Raw genomic sequence first — 19852 nt, 5'->3', positions numbered from 1 at the left:
ATCTGATATATTTCACTAGGAACTCCTTTTCTAACTATAAAGGAATGGATCTCTGTACGTCTATATCTTTCACAATCTGTATATGCCAGTCCTTTCATTTCATCCTCTCCCGCTCATCCGATTGACTTCATACTTGTTGGGTGTTTACAGTGTTGAGTACCAATATCGAAAAGTTGCGCCTGCAAATTAGGCAATGGTGACTTCTCAAATGGGCCCCGCACTAGTGTAGCCAAAAACATCAACCACTGTCACAACACCTTTAACACCTGCATTAATATGTTGTAATGTTGCCTGAGTGATGGCTTCGTGTTTTACGTGTCTTTCCGAGTTTATATTTCGTCATATTTAGACGGATTATCTCCATGGGATTTAAGTTCCAAGGTTCATCTGTCTGCTTAAACGTGTTCCACATCAAAGATACAGCAGATCACACATCATATAATTCTGAGCAAACAGCTTAATTATCACTATGGCAATTTCACTGCGCTCCTAAAATTTGAGCGTAATGCTGGATTAAATGTAACTATTAATGTTGAATTTGTAAACCCATAAAACAGTAAATCTTTTCGCCATTCAGTCATTTATCCTTTCTCCAATTCAAAGAAACACACTAACTGCAACCAAACACTGATGACATAATAAGTCTTTAATTTAAAAAAGTACGCACACAGTCTATACCAAAGTGTAATCATTTCATTTAATCATTCATATCACTCTGCAGCTTGTTATTTTATAACCACAGAAAAGCAGTAAAATAAGTGAGATAGTTCATAAAGATGTGCGGATTACTACTTGTGCATGGACTCATGGTTATCTGGAAAAATGCCTATGAAGTTTTGAAAACATAAATGTTTTGAATGTAGTATTGTAGAAGACTAGATCGTACATTGTAGTCTTCGACGTTCATAAGCTTGCCAAAATTCATTTAGCAGACATCTGGCAAGCTGTTACAAAAACGCCACTTTTAAACATTTAAGTACAAGGTGACAAGAGGTGAAATTAATTCTCACAATCATAAGATTTCTTCTTCATTGTTTTAGCAGATTTCTATTCATCGGATGACTAGACCCAGAATAGATTCCAAAACTAAAATACTGATTGAAGCAGTTCTTCAAGGCAATCTCTACAGGCAAGTCTTCTGTTCCCAATGGTCACCATGCATACCAGCATAAGATCTGCATCTAAGTACACAAACAAGGCATCAGGTCTCTTCATGTCGCCTGTGCCACAATACTGAAGAATCATCTATTCAAATGAAATCCTTAGATACCGCCTCCAACAAGATCCTAACACATACACTTGCAACAAAGTTGAAGTAAGAGAAAATCAAAAGATTGCTATAAATTAATATGTTCGTTTATTTCTCTGTTGGGGATGGAGCGGGAGCTTTGAATTTCCTAAAAGCAATAGCGGCCGCCAGTGTTATCAGACAACCGAAAATGAGGACACCAAACGCCAAACCAGTCATGGCTCCTACAAGAAAAGGGTAAAAGGGAGACGATATTACAAAAATTATTAATTTTTCTTACAGTAAGACAGTAAGACGGTGGAAAAAACAACGGCTAGTCTTTAAATCAAAAAGGAAAACGGTATACACAAACTTCTGAAATAGTGTACCAATCTATGACATATCTAAGGTAATTATTTGCTTAGGTAACAGTCTTTTAACTATAGTGCAGACTGATTCCGATGTCAACCTTTTCATGGCGGTACCTTATTGGAATGCCATGCAGAAGAAATGATGCCCTATTTATTGATATACAAATAAAGTTGATGATAGATTATACATTATTTGTCTCGCCAGAAATAAGGAAATGATACATTTAGACTTCTTTGTCTTCTTTGTTTCCCCGGTGCTGCATTTCTGTAATCACAGTGTGACAGACGGTCTGTTTAGAGGTTTGCCCTTCTCCTTTTCAATGTTATGAAATGGAAAGTATCCTTTTAACTTCTCGGTTAATGTTTAACCGCTATATGCTGACCATATTTATTTAGTGGTTTGATTGTTTATTAATGTTACACTCAAATTTTTTCACTTATACCATGGCGATCTGTTTCATTAATAGAGTTCAAGGCACTAAAAATATGATCTAGTGCTGAGACTCGTGTCTAATATTCTATCAAACACATGTATATAAACGCTAAGGTAAAACTGACTTACCGGCGGAATATTTTAAATTGGAATCTTGCGAATTTTTAACCGAGTAGGCCGTAACCTTAGATCCATCAGTGTAGTATTGTCCTGGAATGAAACACTAGTATTGTAAATTGTGTGAATAGCACCTTCGTGAAACTATGAAAAGGTAAGACAACATTGAATTCAAGAACCAGACAAAATCTTGCACAGTAGAAATGGGCTTTCAGATGTTATACATGTATATATGAATTAAAGGTGCTGAACTTCCACTGACTGGTTCCCGACTGTATAGCAAAAGAGTGATTCTAAGAAATGGCGACGTCTTCATATAATTGTTATTCACTATTAGATTTATGACATTTACAGAAATATTTCAAGTTTAGGCCGATGTCGTTTTAACGAAATATTGGAGGTTGTTCTTGAAAATGACATGCTAAAATGTTGAAATTTTGGTGGAGTTACTTTGGAATAATACTGTGGAATAAGCAATTTGTGCTTTGGTGCGTTAAAACACACTTGTATGATAAATTAAACGGTATATTATTAAATATTAAACATGTAAGTTACACATCTTTGATCTCTGACCACAGTAGAGAGACTGAGAATATATTAGGCTATTAGCATCATCTGTGATACAGATATGTTGCCGAATCAATGTTATAAGGTTCTTACTGGCGTAATGGTCGCAATATGATGAATCCAATATTGTGACCTGTCCCACATTCTTGACGCTGTCCGAAGTAATTCGGCAGATGGTATCGTTGCCACAGAAGTCAAAGCCCATACAGGAATCGCCCTGGTCGCCACACAGCTTTGAACACTCTGCCAGTGTCACGCCCTCAACAATCATGTTGTTTTTCAGAGCAACTTCCTTACCCGACATAAACTTGAAATCATCGAAGTAATTCCCTGTTGAAATAGCAATACATGGAAACATCTTAGGTTAAGACAGATAGAAAAATACATGGAAACATCTTAGGTTAAGTCAGATAGAAATATACATGGAAACATCTTAGGTTAAGACTGACAGAAAAACATGCACATGTCAACAAGCATGTCTTGTCATATAACTGCTTTGTACATTGATGATCATAAAGAACACTGAAACAACAAAAGCGATTACCACGCAAATATATTTCATACTCCATTGCAAGCTAGCTGTTGAGATGAAAAACCCTTATTCCAGTTAAACAGAAATTACCAAAAAGATTTATTCGCGACAGTTTCCCTCCAACTGCAAGTATTAACACTACAAGTAAAATATTTGTAAACAGCCTTAATCCTACTCCAGCCAAGAATACATCTGTGTTAAAAAATAAAACTATACTTCAGTTATTTTTTGGGAGTTTTTAATGGAATGAAACGTAGTTAATACCTGGAAATAACACTGACTGACAGTGATGTGAGTTTATATTTTTGTTAATTAATTAATTTGATTTAAATTAAATCATGGTGCGTTTACTAGTGTAATGCCTTCTTATGCACAAAAGAGCTATTCCAAAGATAAATACGGCATTTGGGATGAAAGCAATGATGTTATGTCATAACTGACACCTATAGTTGGCCAAAATAGCCCACCACAGAATCCAAACATTGTCCTTCATTTAATTTCGTCAAACATCCAAACAGATATATAAAGGTAGTTTTGATATACACGTAGTGTTAATTGTTTTTCTTCTTCTTACTTATTTTCCATCAATTATTCATTTAAAGAAAATGATTTAATGCCCACGCCAACTGTTTCGACTGAAAGCCCAATACAGGCTATCAGCATGGGTATCATGATATGGGCTGCGTGTAGAAACACTAATCCAGACGCTTCGCCCAGTTAACATATGAGGTAAAATACACATGGCTGCTGAGGTAACTTTCTAACTGGCTGTTGACAAATCTTTCGTTAAAGGTAAAGACCTCTAAAACTCGAAGTAGGCATCACTAAATAAACCACTTAAGACTGTGCATAAATATGCTTTCATTTATTTCTTTAGATATTTGCTGAGAGTTAAAGGTGATCAAACATTTGAATTCTAAGGTGGGCTTTATGGACCATACTCTCAGAGTTTAGGAACTTTAACGTCACATAAAGTTTTTTCCAACTTGAATCACAACACCGAATGTTGGAATACCTCTTTTTACCTATGGGTAAATAATTACTGAAATAATTTTCCCAAGAATTCCTTCCTTCTGGTGAACATTAGGCAAAAAAAAAGTGATGTTACGTCAGAGTTCCTAGGTACCGTCAATATGGCTCACAAAGCCCACCTTACTATTCAAATGTTTGAATGCCTTTCAACACCCTTCAAACTGAAAAAAAATCAATAGAAAATATTTTTACGCATAGTTTTCAGTTGTCTATATGATCAACCTTACTTCATATTTTACCTTTCTTTTACTTTAAATCATGGAAGCATCGTTTTTGCAACAGGTCAGCTATTTGCAGAACAAGGTTATGGAAAATGCCACACGAACATGGCGGCCGAACTGTCTTAGCATAGGTAATGATTCTTAAAAAATTCTCAAATGATTGCAATCTCCCTAGCAGTTCACAGTTTCGAATTTATTGCCTCTGCCTAGATAGTATTTCCGAAAATTGAAGAGCAGCACTTGAGAAATATCGGTAATCTGTACTGGAGCGTATGTTGTATGAGCAGTGGAGTCAACAAAGGTCCATGCACTAGACTCACAGAAACGCCTAAAACCTTATTGATCAACTTAAAAGTAAAAGAACTATGTCAGATGTTAAGTGTTTTGATGGAAAAAAATATTTTACTTGAGTAGTGATCGCATCCTGGGTCAGCTTGTTTGTTCTCTTCGGGTATATCCAGCATGTGAGTACGCCCCAGAATACAGGCCTGTTCGTCCGGACAATAGTCGAATGATTTACATGGAAATTCGTGTAAGTCCACACACAGCTTGGCACACTGGGTGGAATAGACCACTTTCTGGTATACCATGTCAGACTGTCCCAGCATTACAGTGCCCGGTACCTTGGTGAACTTGTGCATGTACGTTCCTGGAAGTAATAGAACGGCGGGCTTAAGGTGAGAGGAATTGGTATAGTATTCATAGTCACTGCATCAGAATGTTTACTGTTACCATGTCCGTACATCAACGATACCCACTCGCTTCATCTTTAAAATACAGAATTAGTTCCTAGTGTCCTCCAGACAGCACTGTCTGCATCATGTTTGAAATTGGGATATACTTGAATTGACATGTCCAATTTTACGAATGTTTAACTATAATCATTCTGGAAACATAAATCTTTATTAAGGAAAAGGTAATCCGTGAGCGCGACACCATTTTATCAATTATGATTAATGAAATTAAAAAGTTTGAAATTGTGGTATCAGATTAAAAGCGTTACGCAATATTTGTGGATCAACAACAAAACGCACTTATATACAGATCCATTTGTTGAGCTCTTTTTACAAGACGTGTACTTTGTGAGGGATGGCGTGAGGACAGCTCGCAACGGGCGTTGTTAAAGTTGTACTCGAAGGCCTGGCAGACGAACAGGTCCTCGTCTACACAGGCGGTGGCGCAGTCATCCACGGACACCTGTGTTAAAACGTTGTCGGCATTCCCAAGAAACAAGAAGTTGCGAAGTGGGAAAAACTGCTTTATATTATCATCTGCAAAAACCGAAGAGAGAGCCAAAACTTTAAAACAAAAAAAAAAAGAAAAAGAACTTGTAAGAGATAAGTACATAATATACACCAATGCGTATAAATTAGCAAATGCATCACTGATAGCTTCGATTAATCCAAATATAACGCACATGCCAGTGACGTTTAATAAACTGCACTTAACATCACTGCAGTCTTTTCTTTTTACATAATTCTGCTTAAGCTATGGTGCTAGGAGCTATAATCTGCTTAAGGTATGCTTGATAATGCACTGGTTTATTTGCGGGTTTATTTTTCAATATGGTCTTTTGTAAAACTCACTCCCAGTAAGTTGTCGTGTGTTTATATTATCAGGCAAAGTGATGTCCTCTCGTATGCTGTTTGCCACGTACGTTTGGGACTGAAGAGTAAAAAGAATCACAAACTTGATCAGTTAGACAGCAACCTGTCTTACAATGAAAACTGTCACTGTTTATGGTGCCGCTAGGAATACCTAATCAAGGAATAAAATAATCAACTCTAAAAAAGGTCAACTCTAAGAGATGGCGACTAAAGGCAAAAGAAATATGACCGGATCAAACGGCCATGCTACAGTATTATTACATTGTATAACCACCAACGTCACTTGGGAAAACAATGAGAAAATGAAAGTGGCAGGCATTATATATGTTTTGGGAAGAAAATACTTTGGGTATTTTTATTCGACTTTGCAAAGAAAACTTAATGTACGCTGGTTAACAGTCACATAACTAGGTAACATACCTCTCCGCTCCCTAACGACAGAATAATGGTCAACATATCTCGATAGACATTGTCTTTGAGAAGAAGGTAGGCGTTAGACAGGGATACTTCGTTTATATAACTGGCACGAACATTTCCTGTTGCAAGAAAAAGTATTATAATACAAAGTTTAAATGAAATGAAGTAGTCATGTTGAATGAAGGACCAAAGTGCCTTTTTTATAACCTATAAGACAGAATTACACATCAGACTGACTATATTTGGGCGAACAATATAAAATCTTCGCACAATTACACACGTGGTACCTTTTCGCACGCAATACCGTATAAGCCGAATTGGCAAAGGTTTTCTTGTTTACCACATTAATACTTGAATAAATATGCCAAACGAGACAATATGCCTCGTTTCAAATATGCCCCTGAGACAAGGCCTTAGTCTAACACAGATTGAAAGAAACTTGATACTTTTAGAGTTTTTAGTAACGTCATATGTTTGTTAAAAACAACCTTCCATCATTCCATCATTACGGAAGTGACAACTGCATGCTATGAATGGCTGTAAACATAGTGAGGGTATGTCGGGTGGGCATAAAAAAAATGGGCCGAACTTCGACACTCAATATTTCCGAAACCCTCTTACGTCAGCTTCTAAAAATTTACACACTCAAAAGCCATTATGTCCTAAGTATACAAACCAAATTTCAATTTCATCCTTTAAGATTTCTGTTCATGGGACCAAAATCAAAATAGAGTCCAAAAAAGCATATTCCGGACATGTTCAAAATGATGTTCTACCTTGTTTTACTTGAAAAGGTGGCCAATTCCTTGTCTGCCGCAGAGAAAACCATCTTGATTCAGCAAAACTTGTGCCTATCTGGCAGAAGGGTTTCTCTGACATTGTAGCCAGACAATTTTTCCAGACGACACTTGATTGACGCGAGTCACACAGGTGCAGCGCGCGCTCTACTCATGATACCTGACAGGTGATGCAACGTGGGTCACACGAACGTGCGTGTTTGAGGCTATGTTTTCGCAAGAATTTTATGTATAGGATTGAAAGGACTGTGACCTATTTTGAGACGATGGCCACCAACAGCAGGAAATTTGTGATGGGAGCTATACTAATGTCATGTTCAAGTAATCTATCCTGGGTGTGTCTGTATGTGTTGTCCACATAGCTAGCAGAGCATTCACCACAACATATTTTATGTACATCTATGTTTTTCAGTTCACAATCTGCCTTGTCCTTGTAAGGGAAAAAAGACACATTTGTTTTTAGTAATTAAAACAATATTTACACAGGAAATGGATTTGTTAAAAAAATTATATCACCGCGAATTTGATTTGTAATAGGTTCAAGATAGGGCAACCTTATAGATTTGTTTCGAAATATTTTAATATATCATGTTTCGGTTTGAGTCCCTTGTTCACGAATGTGGCACAGTTCGATCAGTAATGTCGGTAGTGTATAGGATTCGTATTAAGGTAGCATTAATGTGTTGTACCTCACAATGGAATAATCCATATGAGCTGCTGAGGTGCCAGGCTCTATTCATCAGGGTTCTGGTATACAATCCAGTATTGGTAGGTTTTCTGTAGATAGTTGTTGTCATGGTGAAATTGCTGTTAGTGATGAGAATATCGGGAAAAGGAGGAATTCCATTTGATTCCGTTTCAGATGTGAGCTTGATGGAGGGATCGCATGTATTTAGATATGATAGAAATTTGGTGACATGTTAGTGTGGAAAGCTTGTAAATTAACAATTATGTACAGAGTTTTTTTTGTTGTGTTGTCTTCAACCAAGCTTGAGAAACCAATTCATACCCGTATCTGCTCACCTTTGTATAAAAACTAATTTATTAACTTGTCTATTAAATGTATTTATATATTGTATTCCCTTACTTGAATAATGACTACACACGTCGTTGCCAACCAATGTACCGTCTTCTGTAGCCAGTTTACTCAGGTAACAGATCCTCTTCTGCGGGCATAGGTCAAAGCTAAGACAGTTGAAGGACGTTTCACTCAAACACAGGTACGAACAATCGTCTTCCGTGGCTACGTCAGTAAGTGTCTTGTCGTTGTTGTATTCTAACACTTGTCCAGAGTATTTGTGGAACTTTGCTGAAAGAAAAAAGGGAAAGAATAAGCATACGAAGGGAATTTTCAGATCGTTGATTTATTTGGATAGCAGTTAAGGTTTATGAAGTCTGGAAACCGGAGTGTCAGGAATAAGACTTTGGCAAATTACTGAAGAACTTTCCTACGTGTGGCATACAAACACTCACGAGCAAAACGTCCTCTTGGCGTCGCGTACCCTACCACTGTATCTAGTCATACTACCTTTCGGGTTGCTGGACAATTAGTGGAGGGAAAAATCAGGAACTGACCTCGCCACGATGAGCTCACCAGAGCTCAAGACAGACAACTGATGTCACGCCTTTAGTACGGCTAAAATGTATTTGGTGCACATATAGACTGGTTTCCACAAGCTTGATAGGTAAAAATATGGCACATGATTAAGGGGCATTGGCACGAAAACACTGAATATTTCAAATCACAAATCTGTAATCCGTAAAAGGCCATATGTGCGCATGACAAACACGTCTTACCTGTAGGGGGTGCGGTCTCCAACATACTTGCTCTGTAAAATATAGTCCCATAATTGTATTTGACTGACGAATGCTGTACACGTATTGGGGATATGTTGGCTAGCTCAGCAATTTTCAAGCGTGTGTCCAGTTCGAAATACTTTAGATGGTCCTCCACGTCGTCAACAAAATCACCTGATAAAGCAGAAAGTCAAAAGTAAGAATACACACGTCATTTGATAAATCATTTGATCATCATGTTTCTGACATCTATCTTCTCACTCATGTTTAAGACTAAATGTGTCAATTTGTCTGTCTCAAAGGCCTGATAAACCCACTTGCACCACCAATAAATAAAGAGAGATAAACAATTTGAAACACACATGGTTAAATAAGGATACGTTTGTTACTAAATGGAAATCACATTATAAGAATCGTAGTACATGAACTTAGAATAAACACGAATGCATTTGTTTAAAAAAAGGAAAACACAAATATGTGTATCTGTATGACATAAACTGAACAGAATGCCGATATGACACAAACCTGGAAATGTGATTTGCATGTCAATTCGCTGATCTTGGTTAAAACACGGGGTGATGTCAAAATTATTCAAGTCTGGATGCTCTTGATCAAAGTCAAAGAAGTTGTAGACAGCGTAATATCCGTCCTAATATAACAGAAATGCCATTATTAATTGCTGACATCATGGCCCAAACATAAAAGATGAGATACGTTTTCATATACCGCAGAAAGATCGTTACAAATGGACTGTGTCTTTTCTGGTATTTACGTCCCTATTCACCACCCGTCTTTTTATTCCAAAATCAATCCACTAATCCTGTAGTTACTCAAAGCCCCATTTGGCGTGATTTTACATTTTTAAAATTTTTGGGGGCAAAAGCAATGATTAAGGCATTGTAACGATTAAGGTCTGACATAAAGTTAGAAATAATATAGCTAAAATAATTATTACATATTACTGAAGTCATGCTTTTGAAGACAATGTACACGTCAGAAATTCTCATCGGTACTTCAGGTGCATGCAGAAATGTAGAACATGTGACCCTAAAAGGACCAAGGTATCTTGATGACAGTGATACATTGCTTTATCGATAGTCCTCAACACAGAGTTAGAAGGATGATGTACATCAGATAACTGGTAGCCGATAAAAGAATTCAGTGGGTACACTTTTGTAAGTGATATAGGCCTAAATCGGATTTAGATTTTAAACGAACGCACAAGAAAATGATTTTAGAGAACATGTACTTAATCAATTCCACTGATAAACATACGTCAAATGTATTGACTTCCAGTCGAATGGGAATCCTTGTTCCCTCATCCAGTCCTGTTTGAGCAATTTCACTCCAATCCTCCTACAGAGACAAGAAAGTCAAATGCATGTAAAAGCACAACTTTATACTAAGAGAAGCAGACTTGGACGAGTTACGTGTATTAAAACACTGAGGAACTAATCGGTCGGAAAACAATTTGTCATGTATGTGTTAACATGCATGTACACCATAAGGCACTATATATGGGATGGCAATCAGATAAACCTTAGCGTTAACACGATTCAACGGTAGGGAAAGATCAAATGATGTCTATTGGCTTGTCACAAATATATTAGCAAATGTGTTACCTTACCGCCAAGAAGTAATATTCAAATGTTGAGTTGACTATTCCAAAACTGGGATCAGGAATAAAGTCGGTTCGTCTAGAAATGAAGACGTCACACACAATGCCAGCTATTGTTCTCTGAAGATTAAATTTTACACTGAAATAATCCAACCGGAAAAAAACACCGTTTCTCTTGTAAATGTGAGATTTTCATTTTTGTTCATAAAAACAAGAGATATGTAAAGAATGAATAAGAATCCGTATTTTAAAATCAGGAAAGGTAGCTCAATGGTTCCGATAAATTCAAAAGTTTTAATGCCAAACTATTATGAAAAAGTAATATAAGATATCAGAGTTGAACGGAATAAAATACGTGTGCATAAAAACCTTGGGAACGTTAAATACCATACTGATTTTGTCCTACTTATCTGTGTCATAAGAACACACTTATTTAACGTGAATGAATATACAAATGAAAAGAAATGAAACACAAAATTCTCAAAATTACCTGCCCCTCGTAGGAATAGTTGTCATCCAAGTAGAAGAGGCCGAGAGATGAACGCATTTGTTCCACATACTGACCATGGTTAGTCTGTGAGTAATTCAAGGAAACATCAAAGCTGTTGTTTTCCAGAGGAGTCATGGTGCAGTTGCCTTGTACCTTGTCGATGGCGTAGGAAACACCTAAAATTTCAGAACATGACTTCAGATATTATACTTCATCAATTACAATGCTGCTTTTCTTGTGACTTCCTGCTAAACTGCTATCAGTAGCTTATTTTTGAGAACATTGTTCTGGGATTTTTTTTATTGTTCTTAGTTTTTCTTATTATCATTGTCAGATTCTACTTTATAAATTGCTATCAGACGGTAAATGGAGTACGATGTTGCGCCTTTCTATACAAGTAAAGTCAGTCGTAGTAGTGTTGTTATATAACGGGGTAAATCTTTACCTGTATTGTAATCGTGTATTTCCGAAAGTGGGTTTGTAGTGTAAAATGGCGACATAGGTTCCTCAGTTCTGTAGTCATACCGGACGAGCTTGTAGTTAGAATCATACCACACCTACAAGTGATGTGTGAAAACGAAACTTAGCGCTGAATTTTACTGGGTGCATACACAACGGCAAATATAATATTTAATGAAATACGATTAGATCAATTCGAAGCCATGACTTCCTGACGAAGATATGTTAAAGTATCTGAGTTACCGGTAATGAATGAACCTTTATTTTAACGTCAAGATGGAGAATCCGTTAATAAATGCGTTGTAAAGATATGTGTGTACCTGAGAATGCTACTGCGGTACTATTATTTCGACTACAAACCATCATTCCACTCAACAACAACTATAATTCATGATGAGAGCAATGCAGTCTTACGTCTGCCGTTTGAAGGACTGCGTCGCTGGGGAAGATGATTTCCTCTCTGTACGAGTATTGCCCTGTCAGCTTGGGTACGTCCATAGTAACAATGCGGTCTGGACACACAATACCTTTTGGAGTCTTAATGAAAATTGGGAACAAATTATGAGATTTCAACTTTAACATACGAAGCAAACTGTATGTATGGACAATGTATAATATGAAGCAAAGAGTATGTCAAGAAAAAGACTAAACATGCGAATTATGTCAGATTTACCTTACAGCTACTTACACATTGCACAACTTGTCGTGTAACACGGCATTAAACATATACATGGTTAAACTCACCCATTTCATGCAAGATAAAGACATTAATGTATAATGATATCTTTTCATGTCGATTATTTATTTGTTTGATTGGTGTTTTACGTCGTACTCAAGAATATTTCACTTATACGACCAATGCGGCCAGCATTATGCTTGGAGAAAACCGGGCAAAACCAGGAGGAAATCCACGTCCATCCGCAGAATGCCGCCAGATCTTTCCAGGTAAGGTCGGAGACGAAGCCAGCATGAGCTGAAACTCACAGCGACCCCATTGCGCCGTGCTGTCGTGCTAACTCCTTCGGCCACGGAGCCCCCCATGTCAATTATCAACATTATTACCCCCTTATTATAATGTAAGTACTTGCTAAATGATCTATGATTTTGTAATGATTATCATTTAGATCAAACTTCTATTTTAGACCGACCGAATTTGTCTTACCTCAAACACGGTGGGATCAGAAATGCCCGGGGCGAAGGCAAAATAGTCATAGTAGTGGTTGAAAGCGTGTAAATGCCCATCGACATCAATACCAACACCCTGTACCCAGGCTCTCACAGGAATCTGGGACTGGTGAATTGGGGCGGTCCAGTTTTTCACTGTAATAACACCAAAAACAACGCAAATGAATCATATGCAATTTCCTTGTGTAATTTATCATGGAAAAGGCATTTACTTTGGTTCATATAAAGAGGTACTTTGTTATAATAATAAGACTACCAGACAGAGGATTCCAAGTTATTCCTTGGTATACTTATCAACGATATAAGTGCCATTCAAAAGTGCACTCAGACTGAAACAGGACATTCTGGCCTTAATTTCTTCCTTCAATTTATGCTGAATGAAGTCTTTCATAAAGGAAATAATAAACACGTTTTAAAAAAATTAAACAATTTAATAAAATCATGCTAATATCTAAATGTATATTTCGATATGTTTTACTGAACCCTTTGAAAGTTTATTTCTTCATTGTTAATGCTTTTGTACAAACTATCCATTTACTTGTGAAGTAATAATCAACGGTAAAGTAAGCCTTTATCGATTCCCAGTAGATACACGCTTGCCAGTGGTCAACGTTTATTCCACGAATTTGGTCTTGGCCAATGTATTTCTGAATAAAAAAGAGAAACCCACATGCAAAATGAGTCCTTCATCACAATTCCAAACAGAAGATACGCTATTGGTGACCTGGGGCCTGGCGCAACATATTATGAAGTGATCACCACAATGAAAGGGCTTGACGTCGCGACAATTTTATAAAACGGGTAACTGGATAAACATGGCGTTTCCACCTTTCTGCCTGGAGGTAACTACTTAAAAAGGGTCGCATGATGGATTACAACAATAGTTGGCTCTAAGAAATGTCACTGTTTTTTTTGCAAGGTGTCAGCGTTTTGTCCGATTTGTTCACCTTTTCCTGTAAACTCATAAGAAGTAGCAATTGACATTCCCTAGCACCATGGCTTAACCTGAATTTGGCAAAGATAGGAGGTGATGTTAATTGCAGTTCATTTGAATTCACTGGTCTATACATACACAAAATGCTGTGTTATCATCGAAATTTCATCAACAATCACATGAAAACAATGAAAGGGACCAAGCCTCTGGGATGCCTAATAAAAAAGCAGGATCTTGGTTTATACAGGAGTAGAATACATAAGGCTCCAGCATATAACCGGAAGACGTTGATAACCAGTTTGATCTATGTTTGTAAGCTATATATATATTACGTTTTTTTCACCTCTCCAAACTTGCTACCAAATCGCATTGCTCCGTTGCTAGTGAAGATGTGGGGAGCGCCGTCAATGTCCGTTTCGCCGAAGACAAACTTGTCTGCGTTGCCAGTCAAATTTGTTGTCTTGCATATCATAGTATCTGAAATAAATAACATCAGTTATTTCATGATCATTCAGAACTTTTCCTAACATGGTACTACTTCTTAAATAATAGGCTAAAGCAATAATCATAATTCTTGCAATGATAAATCCCAAATTTGGGCAATTTATTGATAACAGGAAAGTCCACTGCCTCAGGGGCATTTCTGATCACAGATGGCAATTAGCTAACTTTAAATTTTGCTAATGTCTATATTTCAAATCTTGTGTTTCAGATTGTAGGGCAAACAAGAATTAAACTGAAAGGCGTGTTACGCTAAAATTTCTTGGAGTACACTTTAACCGTTAGAGTCCTTGTTAGATGTCTTCACTGAGACCAACTGGAGGCCTGCTTTCAGATTATTGTCTTACGCACTAACTGTTGTAAAAACACTAATCATCGATACAGATCGGTTTTTATTGCCATACCCGTGAACCTTGGAAGAGCTCGTTGGTATCGTAACTATACACCATGAATATCTCTGAGCCACCAGTCTTCAGGACATAAGCACCCCTGTTAGCCGTGGCATCAAAGTATTCTTTAACGTCCATCGAAACTTGTGTGTTGATGAAATTTGCCTCCACTATTGTTTGAAAGGTGTTGGGGAGAGAGGGCAGTGAAGGGCCGGTACCCCCTGAAAGAAACATACACACATGCCTGTCGTGAGTTCAGATACGTACATATACCCGTTATCGCGGTTGTAAGGAGCCATCTGGGAAAGATTTTACAAATAGACTTACTGAAAGGAATCACCAGCAGTATATGGTTTTATGCAACATTGTTTCCTAATTAGAACTGATTGACTGATTACTTGTTGATTAGCGCCATTCTCACCGGCAGTATATGGTTCTACAGAATATTGTATCGTCATTAGAACTGACTGTCTGATTGATTGTTGCTTGCGACCTGCGTAAATCATCGATCTTTGGTAAGTTACTGAAGAATATTCAGACATTGGAACATTTAGAACATTTAGACCTGTTTAAACCTATCAGTTATACGTCATTCGGTAAAATATGCACTAAACAACATTAACTTGTGCAGCATGTTCTTCAGAATATCTAAACTGAACTCTAAATAGAAAGGTTTTTCGATCTGTAAATTAAAAGTGAAAAAATGCCTTCTTTGTCGGCCTATATCGTCAACAGATGTTAATTTGACATGAACACCTGTCTGGCTCGGTTAGTGCAATGTTCTGCATCCCCGTCAATGGAACATAACTGTTAAACAGCTTCATTCACCGCTTTATCTACAGATCAGTGAAATCAAAATGAATATGTATGTATAATCTAAATTCCGACTTTGCCTCCATTTTAGCCACAAATTACAAATACATTTGATGGCAAACTTACAAATGCATTAATATAGTAAAATGGATACCAAGCAGAAGTATATGTGCACACGTGAACAGCTGGATGATGACAATCGTATTTGTTAATCTCAAATATTTATAAGCACAGACTTAAGACAATATTTAGTGGTACGACTTACCCACTGTTCCTGGTTGGGTAGGTACACAATAGGGGTTTTTCAGTTCCGCCCAACCATTGCAAACAAGAAGCGCGGCAATGCACCATCTCAACATCATCTGCAACGAAATCTTATGATATAATTACATGAAAAAGATACTGTAACAGGAAAGTGTATTCGTATGGTTTTAGGAACATGTTTTTTGCCCTTAAGGCAAGGGTTATCATATACATTTGGATGAGAATGCTTTTGTTTTGATGTGTTCGTCATAAATTGCATGCATTCAGTGTTTTGTGTTTTGATGCCTACATTTTGGCCCCGTTCTACAAATTAGCCGTAGGCTATGTTGATTGCTACCGCTATGCGTATTGTTCAGTATCTCTCTGTATACATTTAGCCCGTCCAGGGGTTTATAGAGCAAGACGGTGCCAAAGAGAATAACGCTAGCACAGCAAATTATGTGATGTGTCTTTTTAGCAATTTGATTACATTTAACAAAAAGAAGAACAGTGGCACAAAGCATAGAATCAGGCAACAAAAAAGTGATGTAAACTGTTATCATAAACTACAAGTTGTAAAACTGAAGTATTAAGTACTGTGCAAATAGCGAATTTATATGACCTACCTTCACCATGGCAGCAAATGTCGGGGACATGGTGTTATTTTGTATGAGTTTACCGCAATCTCGTTACATTCAGCAGCACAGCATACATGTACACGGACCAGATATCGGCCGCTAAGATAGCAAATTCAATTATCTTGATCTGGTTGAGCCGGTACAGGCGCATCCTAGCACTTTGGTCTGCCGGTCTTTATCTTTGTACATTAAATTGTTTCTAGTTCTAGATACACATATCGGCGTGACACACACCAGCTCAATATATAGCCTCTATGTCGAGGGGTGGGGATTACATCGGTATACATGTGTAGTAAGCTAAACACACCTCTAAAGACAACGGATAATGTGTTGATCAGTGCATTTGACTTTTTGTTCATAGGCAGGAGATTGACTCCTCACCTAACATTATTGTCTTTTTACAAGTTGACATATGTATTCGAACCCTATCATTAATACTAACCTCACATGCAGAGAAAGGCAAAGTTTTTCGGCCTTTATCGCTGTCTCTGTAATAAGACACAGAGTGGTTCTGGTGTATTCATGATGCTGTGTATATATACACATGATACACCTATAATGTAAAACGCAGAAAGAAATGTGGGATGAAAGAGCAACAATTATAGGCCTACGTACTGCATACTTTTCTTTAAGTCTATCTGTTGATCTATCACTGTAGTAAACCACTATATGTATAGTAATCTCTAATCTTGGATCGGAAGCCTGCCATCACCAAGTGATTTAAAGGAAAAGGTATTATAAAACAAAGAATAAAGTTTTAAGGAAAATGAAGATATTAAGAAAAATATAAGAAAATTTTATGCTTATTTTCCGACAACGTTCGAAAATATTCTGGAATCGCGTCATCGATAAACATACTGGGAAAGCTGGACAGGCTTAGCGTCTCCAATTCAGGCAACCTTCCCAACAAAGTTGTTTCAGTTTAATCATCGTTGAAGCTTAGCTCCCCGAAGTCTGGCTGTCCTCCCAACAAAATTGTTTTGACTACTATCACTGATGACGTCACCACAGAAGCTACTTAATTTCCTGACTGATCGCTAGGGCTTTACGAAAACTGCAGTTTAAAGCCATTTTCACGTCCCAGTATTATATTTTGGGGATGCTTTTGCATTGCTGGTCATACGTACGCGTCGATATATTATTAAGGATCAGTGAAGTTGAAGTCTTTGAAATTGTTTTAACAATTTACGGTTCGTTAAGGACCACATGTCTTCAGCCAATAAACCTTGCAAATGTTTAAGTCACACTTAAGAAAGTTTGACAGTAAACCTACATGTAGTGAAGGGCAACACTTTTATTTTATTTAAAAATATTTATTTATATATTTTGTGTTTTACGCCAATACTCAAGAATTTTTTACTTAAACGACGGGCAGTTTTATGGTGGGAGGAAACCGGGCAGAGCCCGGGGGAAACCCACGATTATCCTCATTTTCCTATGAGAAAGCCAGCCAGAGCTGGAGTTGAACTCACAGACTAATGTTATATAACTAAAAACGTCATGAGGAATACAGCGTTAAACACCAATCGAAGATTTAATAGAAAAATTACATGACTGCAATATTGTACTCTTCTTTTCTGACCACAAATTATATGACCGGAACAATGAGTTTGTCTTAGCAAAATTATTACAAACCTCTGAATTCTTTGTTTTTGTTCTTTTAACGTGTTTTCTTATACGCTATGTATTTCTTACAATTCTTAGAGGAACGGTGTTGATTTTCAGCTTCTCCAGGCATTCTTGGGAGCGTATGATGGCCTTTAGTGGTTAAATGTTTCTGCTTTTCAATGACTTGTACAAACGATATATTCAAATCCTGCCGTGGGCGAGGAATTTTGTAAATACCACCGGTGATAATAATCGGTGGACGACGCTTGTGTGGCCATTTAGAAAGACCAACATTTGTTAACCATTTACACACAACAAATGTGATGTGTGCACATATCTATGGGTCACGTGGGTCTCTGTGGTTTTCCATATGAACAGACCTGACAACAGAAAATTCCGCCACATATGTTACAATTCAAGGACTGTAATGACTATGACTTGATAAAGTGACAGGTGTTCATTTTGGTAAATTCTATAAACAATAGTTACAGTTAATAGCCCTATTTTGCCCCTCCAAATATTTTGTCACGCAATCAGCAGACCGGTGCTTTTTTCAACAGATCATTGAAATAATTATCGTAAGGGAGTACAAAGGCTTAACGTGTGTATTAACGTGTCAGTTTCACATTCGTTCATTTCTTTTAGTACAAAAAGTTCACAGCAACCTGTGCAAAGGTATAAATATCAACGAGCTGTAGTGCTAAACTTATATCTTCTTAGTTCGTGTGACGAATCATTATCGTGGCCTAAATTTATGAACTTTAAAATCATTCTTCCACAATGTTTTACCCTATTGGTTTTGGATTTTAACGTAAAGACTTCAGCATAGAAGCGTCTTAAATCTAAACGTTTCCTTACTTGTTCATTAATGGCAGTTGCTTAGTAGAGTGTGGCAATGCTATGAATCAGTATACTGCAGCCATCAAGAATACCGCACTGCGCACCAATTGTTCTTTACTTACAATTCCTGCACAAGAATACCTTGTTGCACAGCAACTGTTCTTACTTTACAGTACCTGCACAAGAACAAGGTACTGCACAGCAACTGCTCTTTTATTTACAGTACCTGCACAAGAATACCGTATTGCACAGCAACTGCTCTGTACTTTACAGTACTAGCACAAGGATACCGTATTGCACAGCAACTGTTCTGACTTTACAGTACCTGCGCAAGAATACGGTACTTCACAGCAACTGCTCTGTAATTTACAGTACCTGCACAAGGATGCCGTATTGCACAGCAACTGCTCTGTAATTTACAGTACCTGCACAAGAACACCGTATTTCACAGCAACTGCTCTGTAATTTACAGTACCTGCACAAGAATGCCGTACTGCACAACAACTGTTCTGACTTTACAGTACCTGCTCAAGAATGCCGTACTGCACAGCAACTGCTCTGTACTTTACAGTACTTGCACAAGTATGCTGTACTGCACAGCAACTGTTCTGACTTTACAGTACCTGCACAAAAATGCCGCACTGCACAACAACTGTTCTGTACTTTACAATACTTTCACAACAATGCTGGACTGCACAGCAAATGCTATGCATTTTACAGTACCTGTCCATATCGTACTACACAGCAACTGCTCTGTACTTTACAGAACTTGCATGAGAATGCCGTACTGCACAGCAACAGTTCTGACTTTATAGTACCTGCACAAGAATACGGTACTGCACAACAATTGCTCTGTACTTTACAATACCTGCACAAGAATACCGCATTGCACAGCAAATGCTCTGTACTTTAAGTACCTGCACAAGAGAAGAAAAGCAATGTTCTGTTATCTCACAGAACTGCTCAGTTACTGTACAATACCACAAAAATACTGTAATAGACCAAGTACCTACCA

At 37.5% G+C, this 19852-nt stretch overlaps 1 protein-coding gene across 1 annotated transcript; it reads right to left on the bottom strand.

Annotated features, from left to right (window-relative positions):
• Positions 1-707: 707 nt before the first annotated feature.
• On the bottom strand, positions 708-16483 carry LOC135470876 (uncharacterized). The gene is made up of 21 exons (XM_064749924.1): positions 16378-16483; positions 15774-15870; positions 14719-14916; positions 14149-14282; positions 13410-13518; positions 12849-13006; positions 12101-12223; positions 11673-11784; positions 11228-11403; positions 10747-10857; positions 10395-10475; positions 9645-9768; positions 9120-9293; positions 8410-8631; positions 6529-6644; positions 6088-6166; positions 5581-5772; positions 4908-5150; positions 2810-3046; positions 2162-2242; positions 708-1473 (listed from the first exon to the last, which is right to left on the bottom strand). The coding sequence occupies exons 1-21, from the start codon at positions 16405-16407 to the stop codon at positions 1358-1360; spliced, it is 2913 nt and encodes a 970-aa protein (XP_064605994.1). The 5' UTR covers positions 16408-16483; the 3' UTR covers positions 708-1357.
• Positions 16484-19852: the final 3369 nt, after the last annotated feature.

This window comes from Liolophura sinensis, chromosome 7, assembly GCF_032854445.1.
Source record: "Liolophura sinensis isolate JHLJ2023 chromosome 7, CUHK_Ljap_v2, whole genome shotgun sequence".
In the NCBI taxonomy this organism is placed as follows: Eukaryota; Metazoa; Mollusca; class Polyplacophora; order Chitonida; family Chitonidae; genus Liolophura; species Liolophura sinensis.
The sequence above is the reverse complement of the archived record's forward strand: the minus strand, read 5'-3'. Positions and strand labels throughout refer to the sequence as shown.

Excerpts from the sequence above, each read along its gene's own strand:
- LOC135470876 (XM_064749924.1), bottom strand. The coding sequence starts at position 16,407 with ATGTCCCCGACATTTGCTGCCATGGTGAAG. Across the intron at positions 14,917-15,773 it reads TACCCAACCAGGAACAGTGG|GGGGTACCGGCCCTTCACTG; the intron begins GTAAGTCGTACC and ends TGTTTCTTTCAG. Across the intron at positions 6,167-6,528 it reads TGTCGTTAGGGAGCGGAGAG|TCCCAAACGTACGTGGCAAA; the intron begins GTATGTTACCTA and ends TTTACTCTTCAG.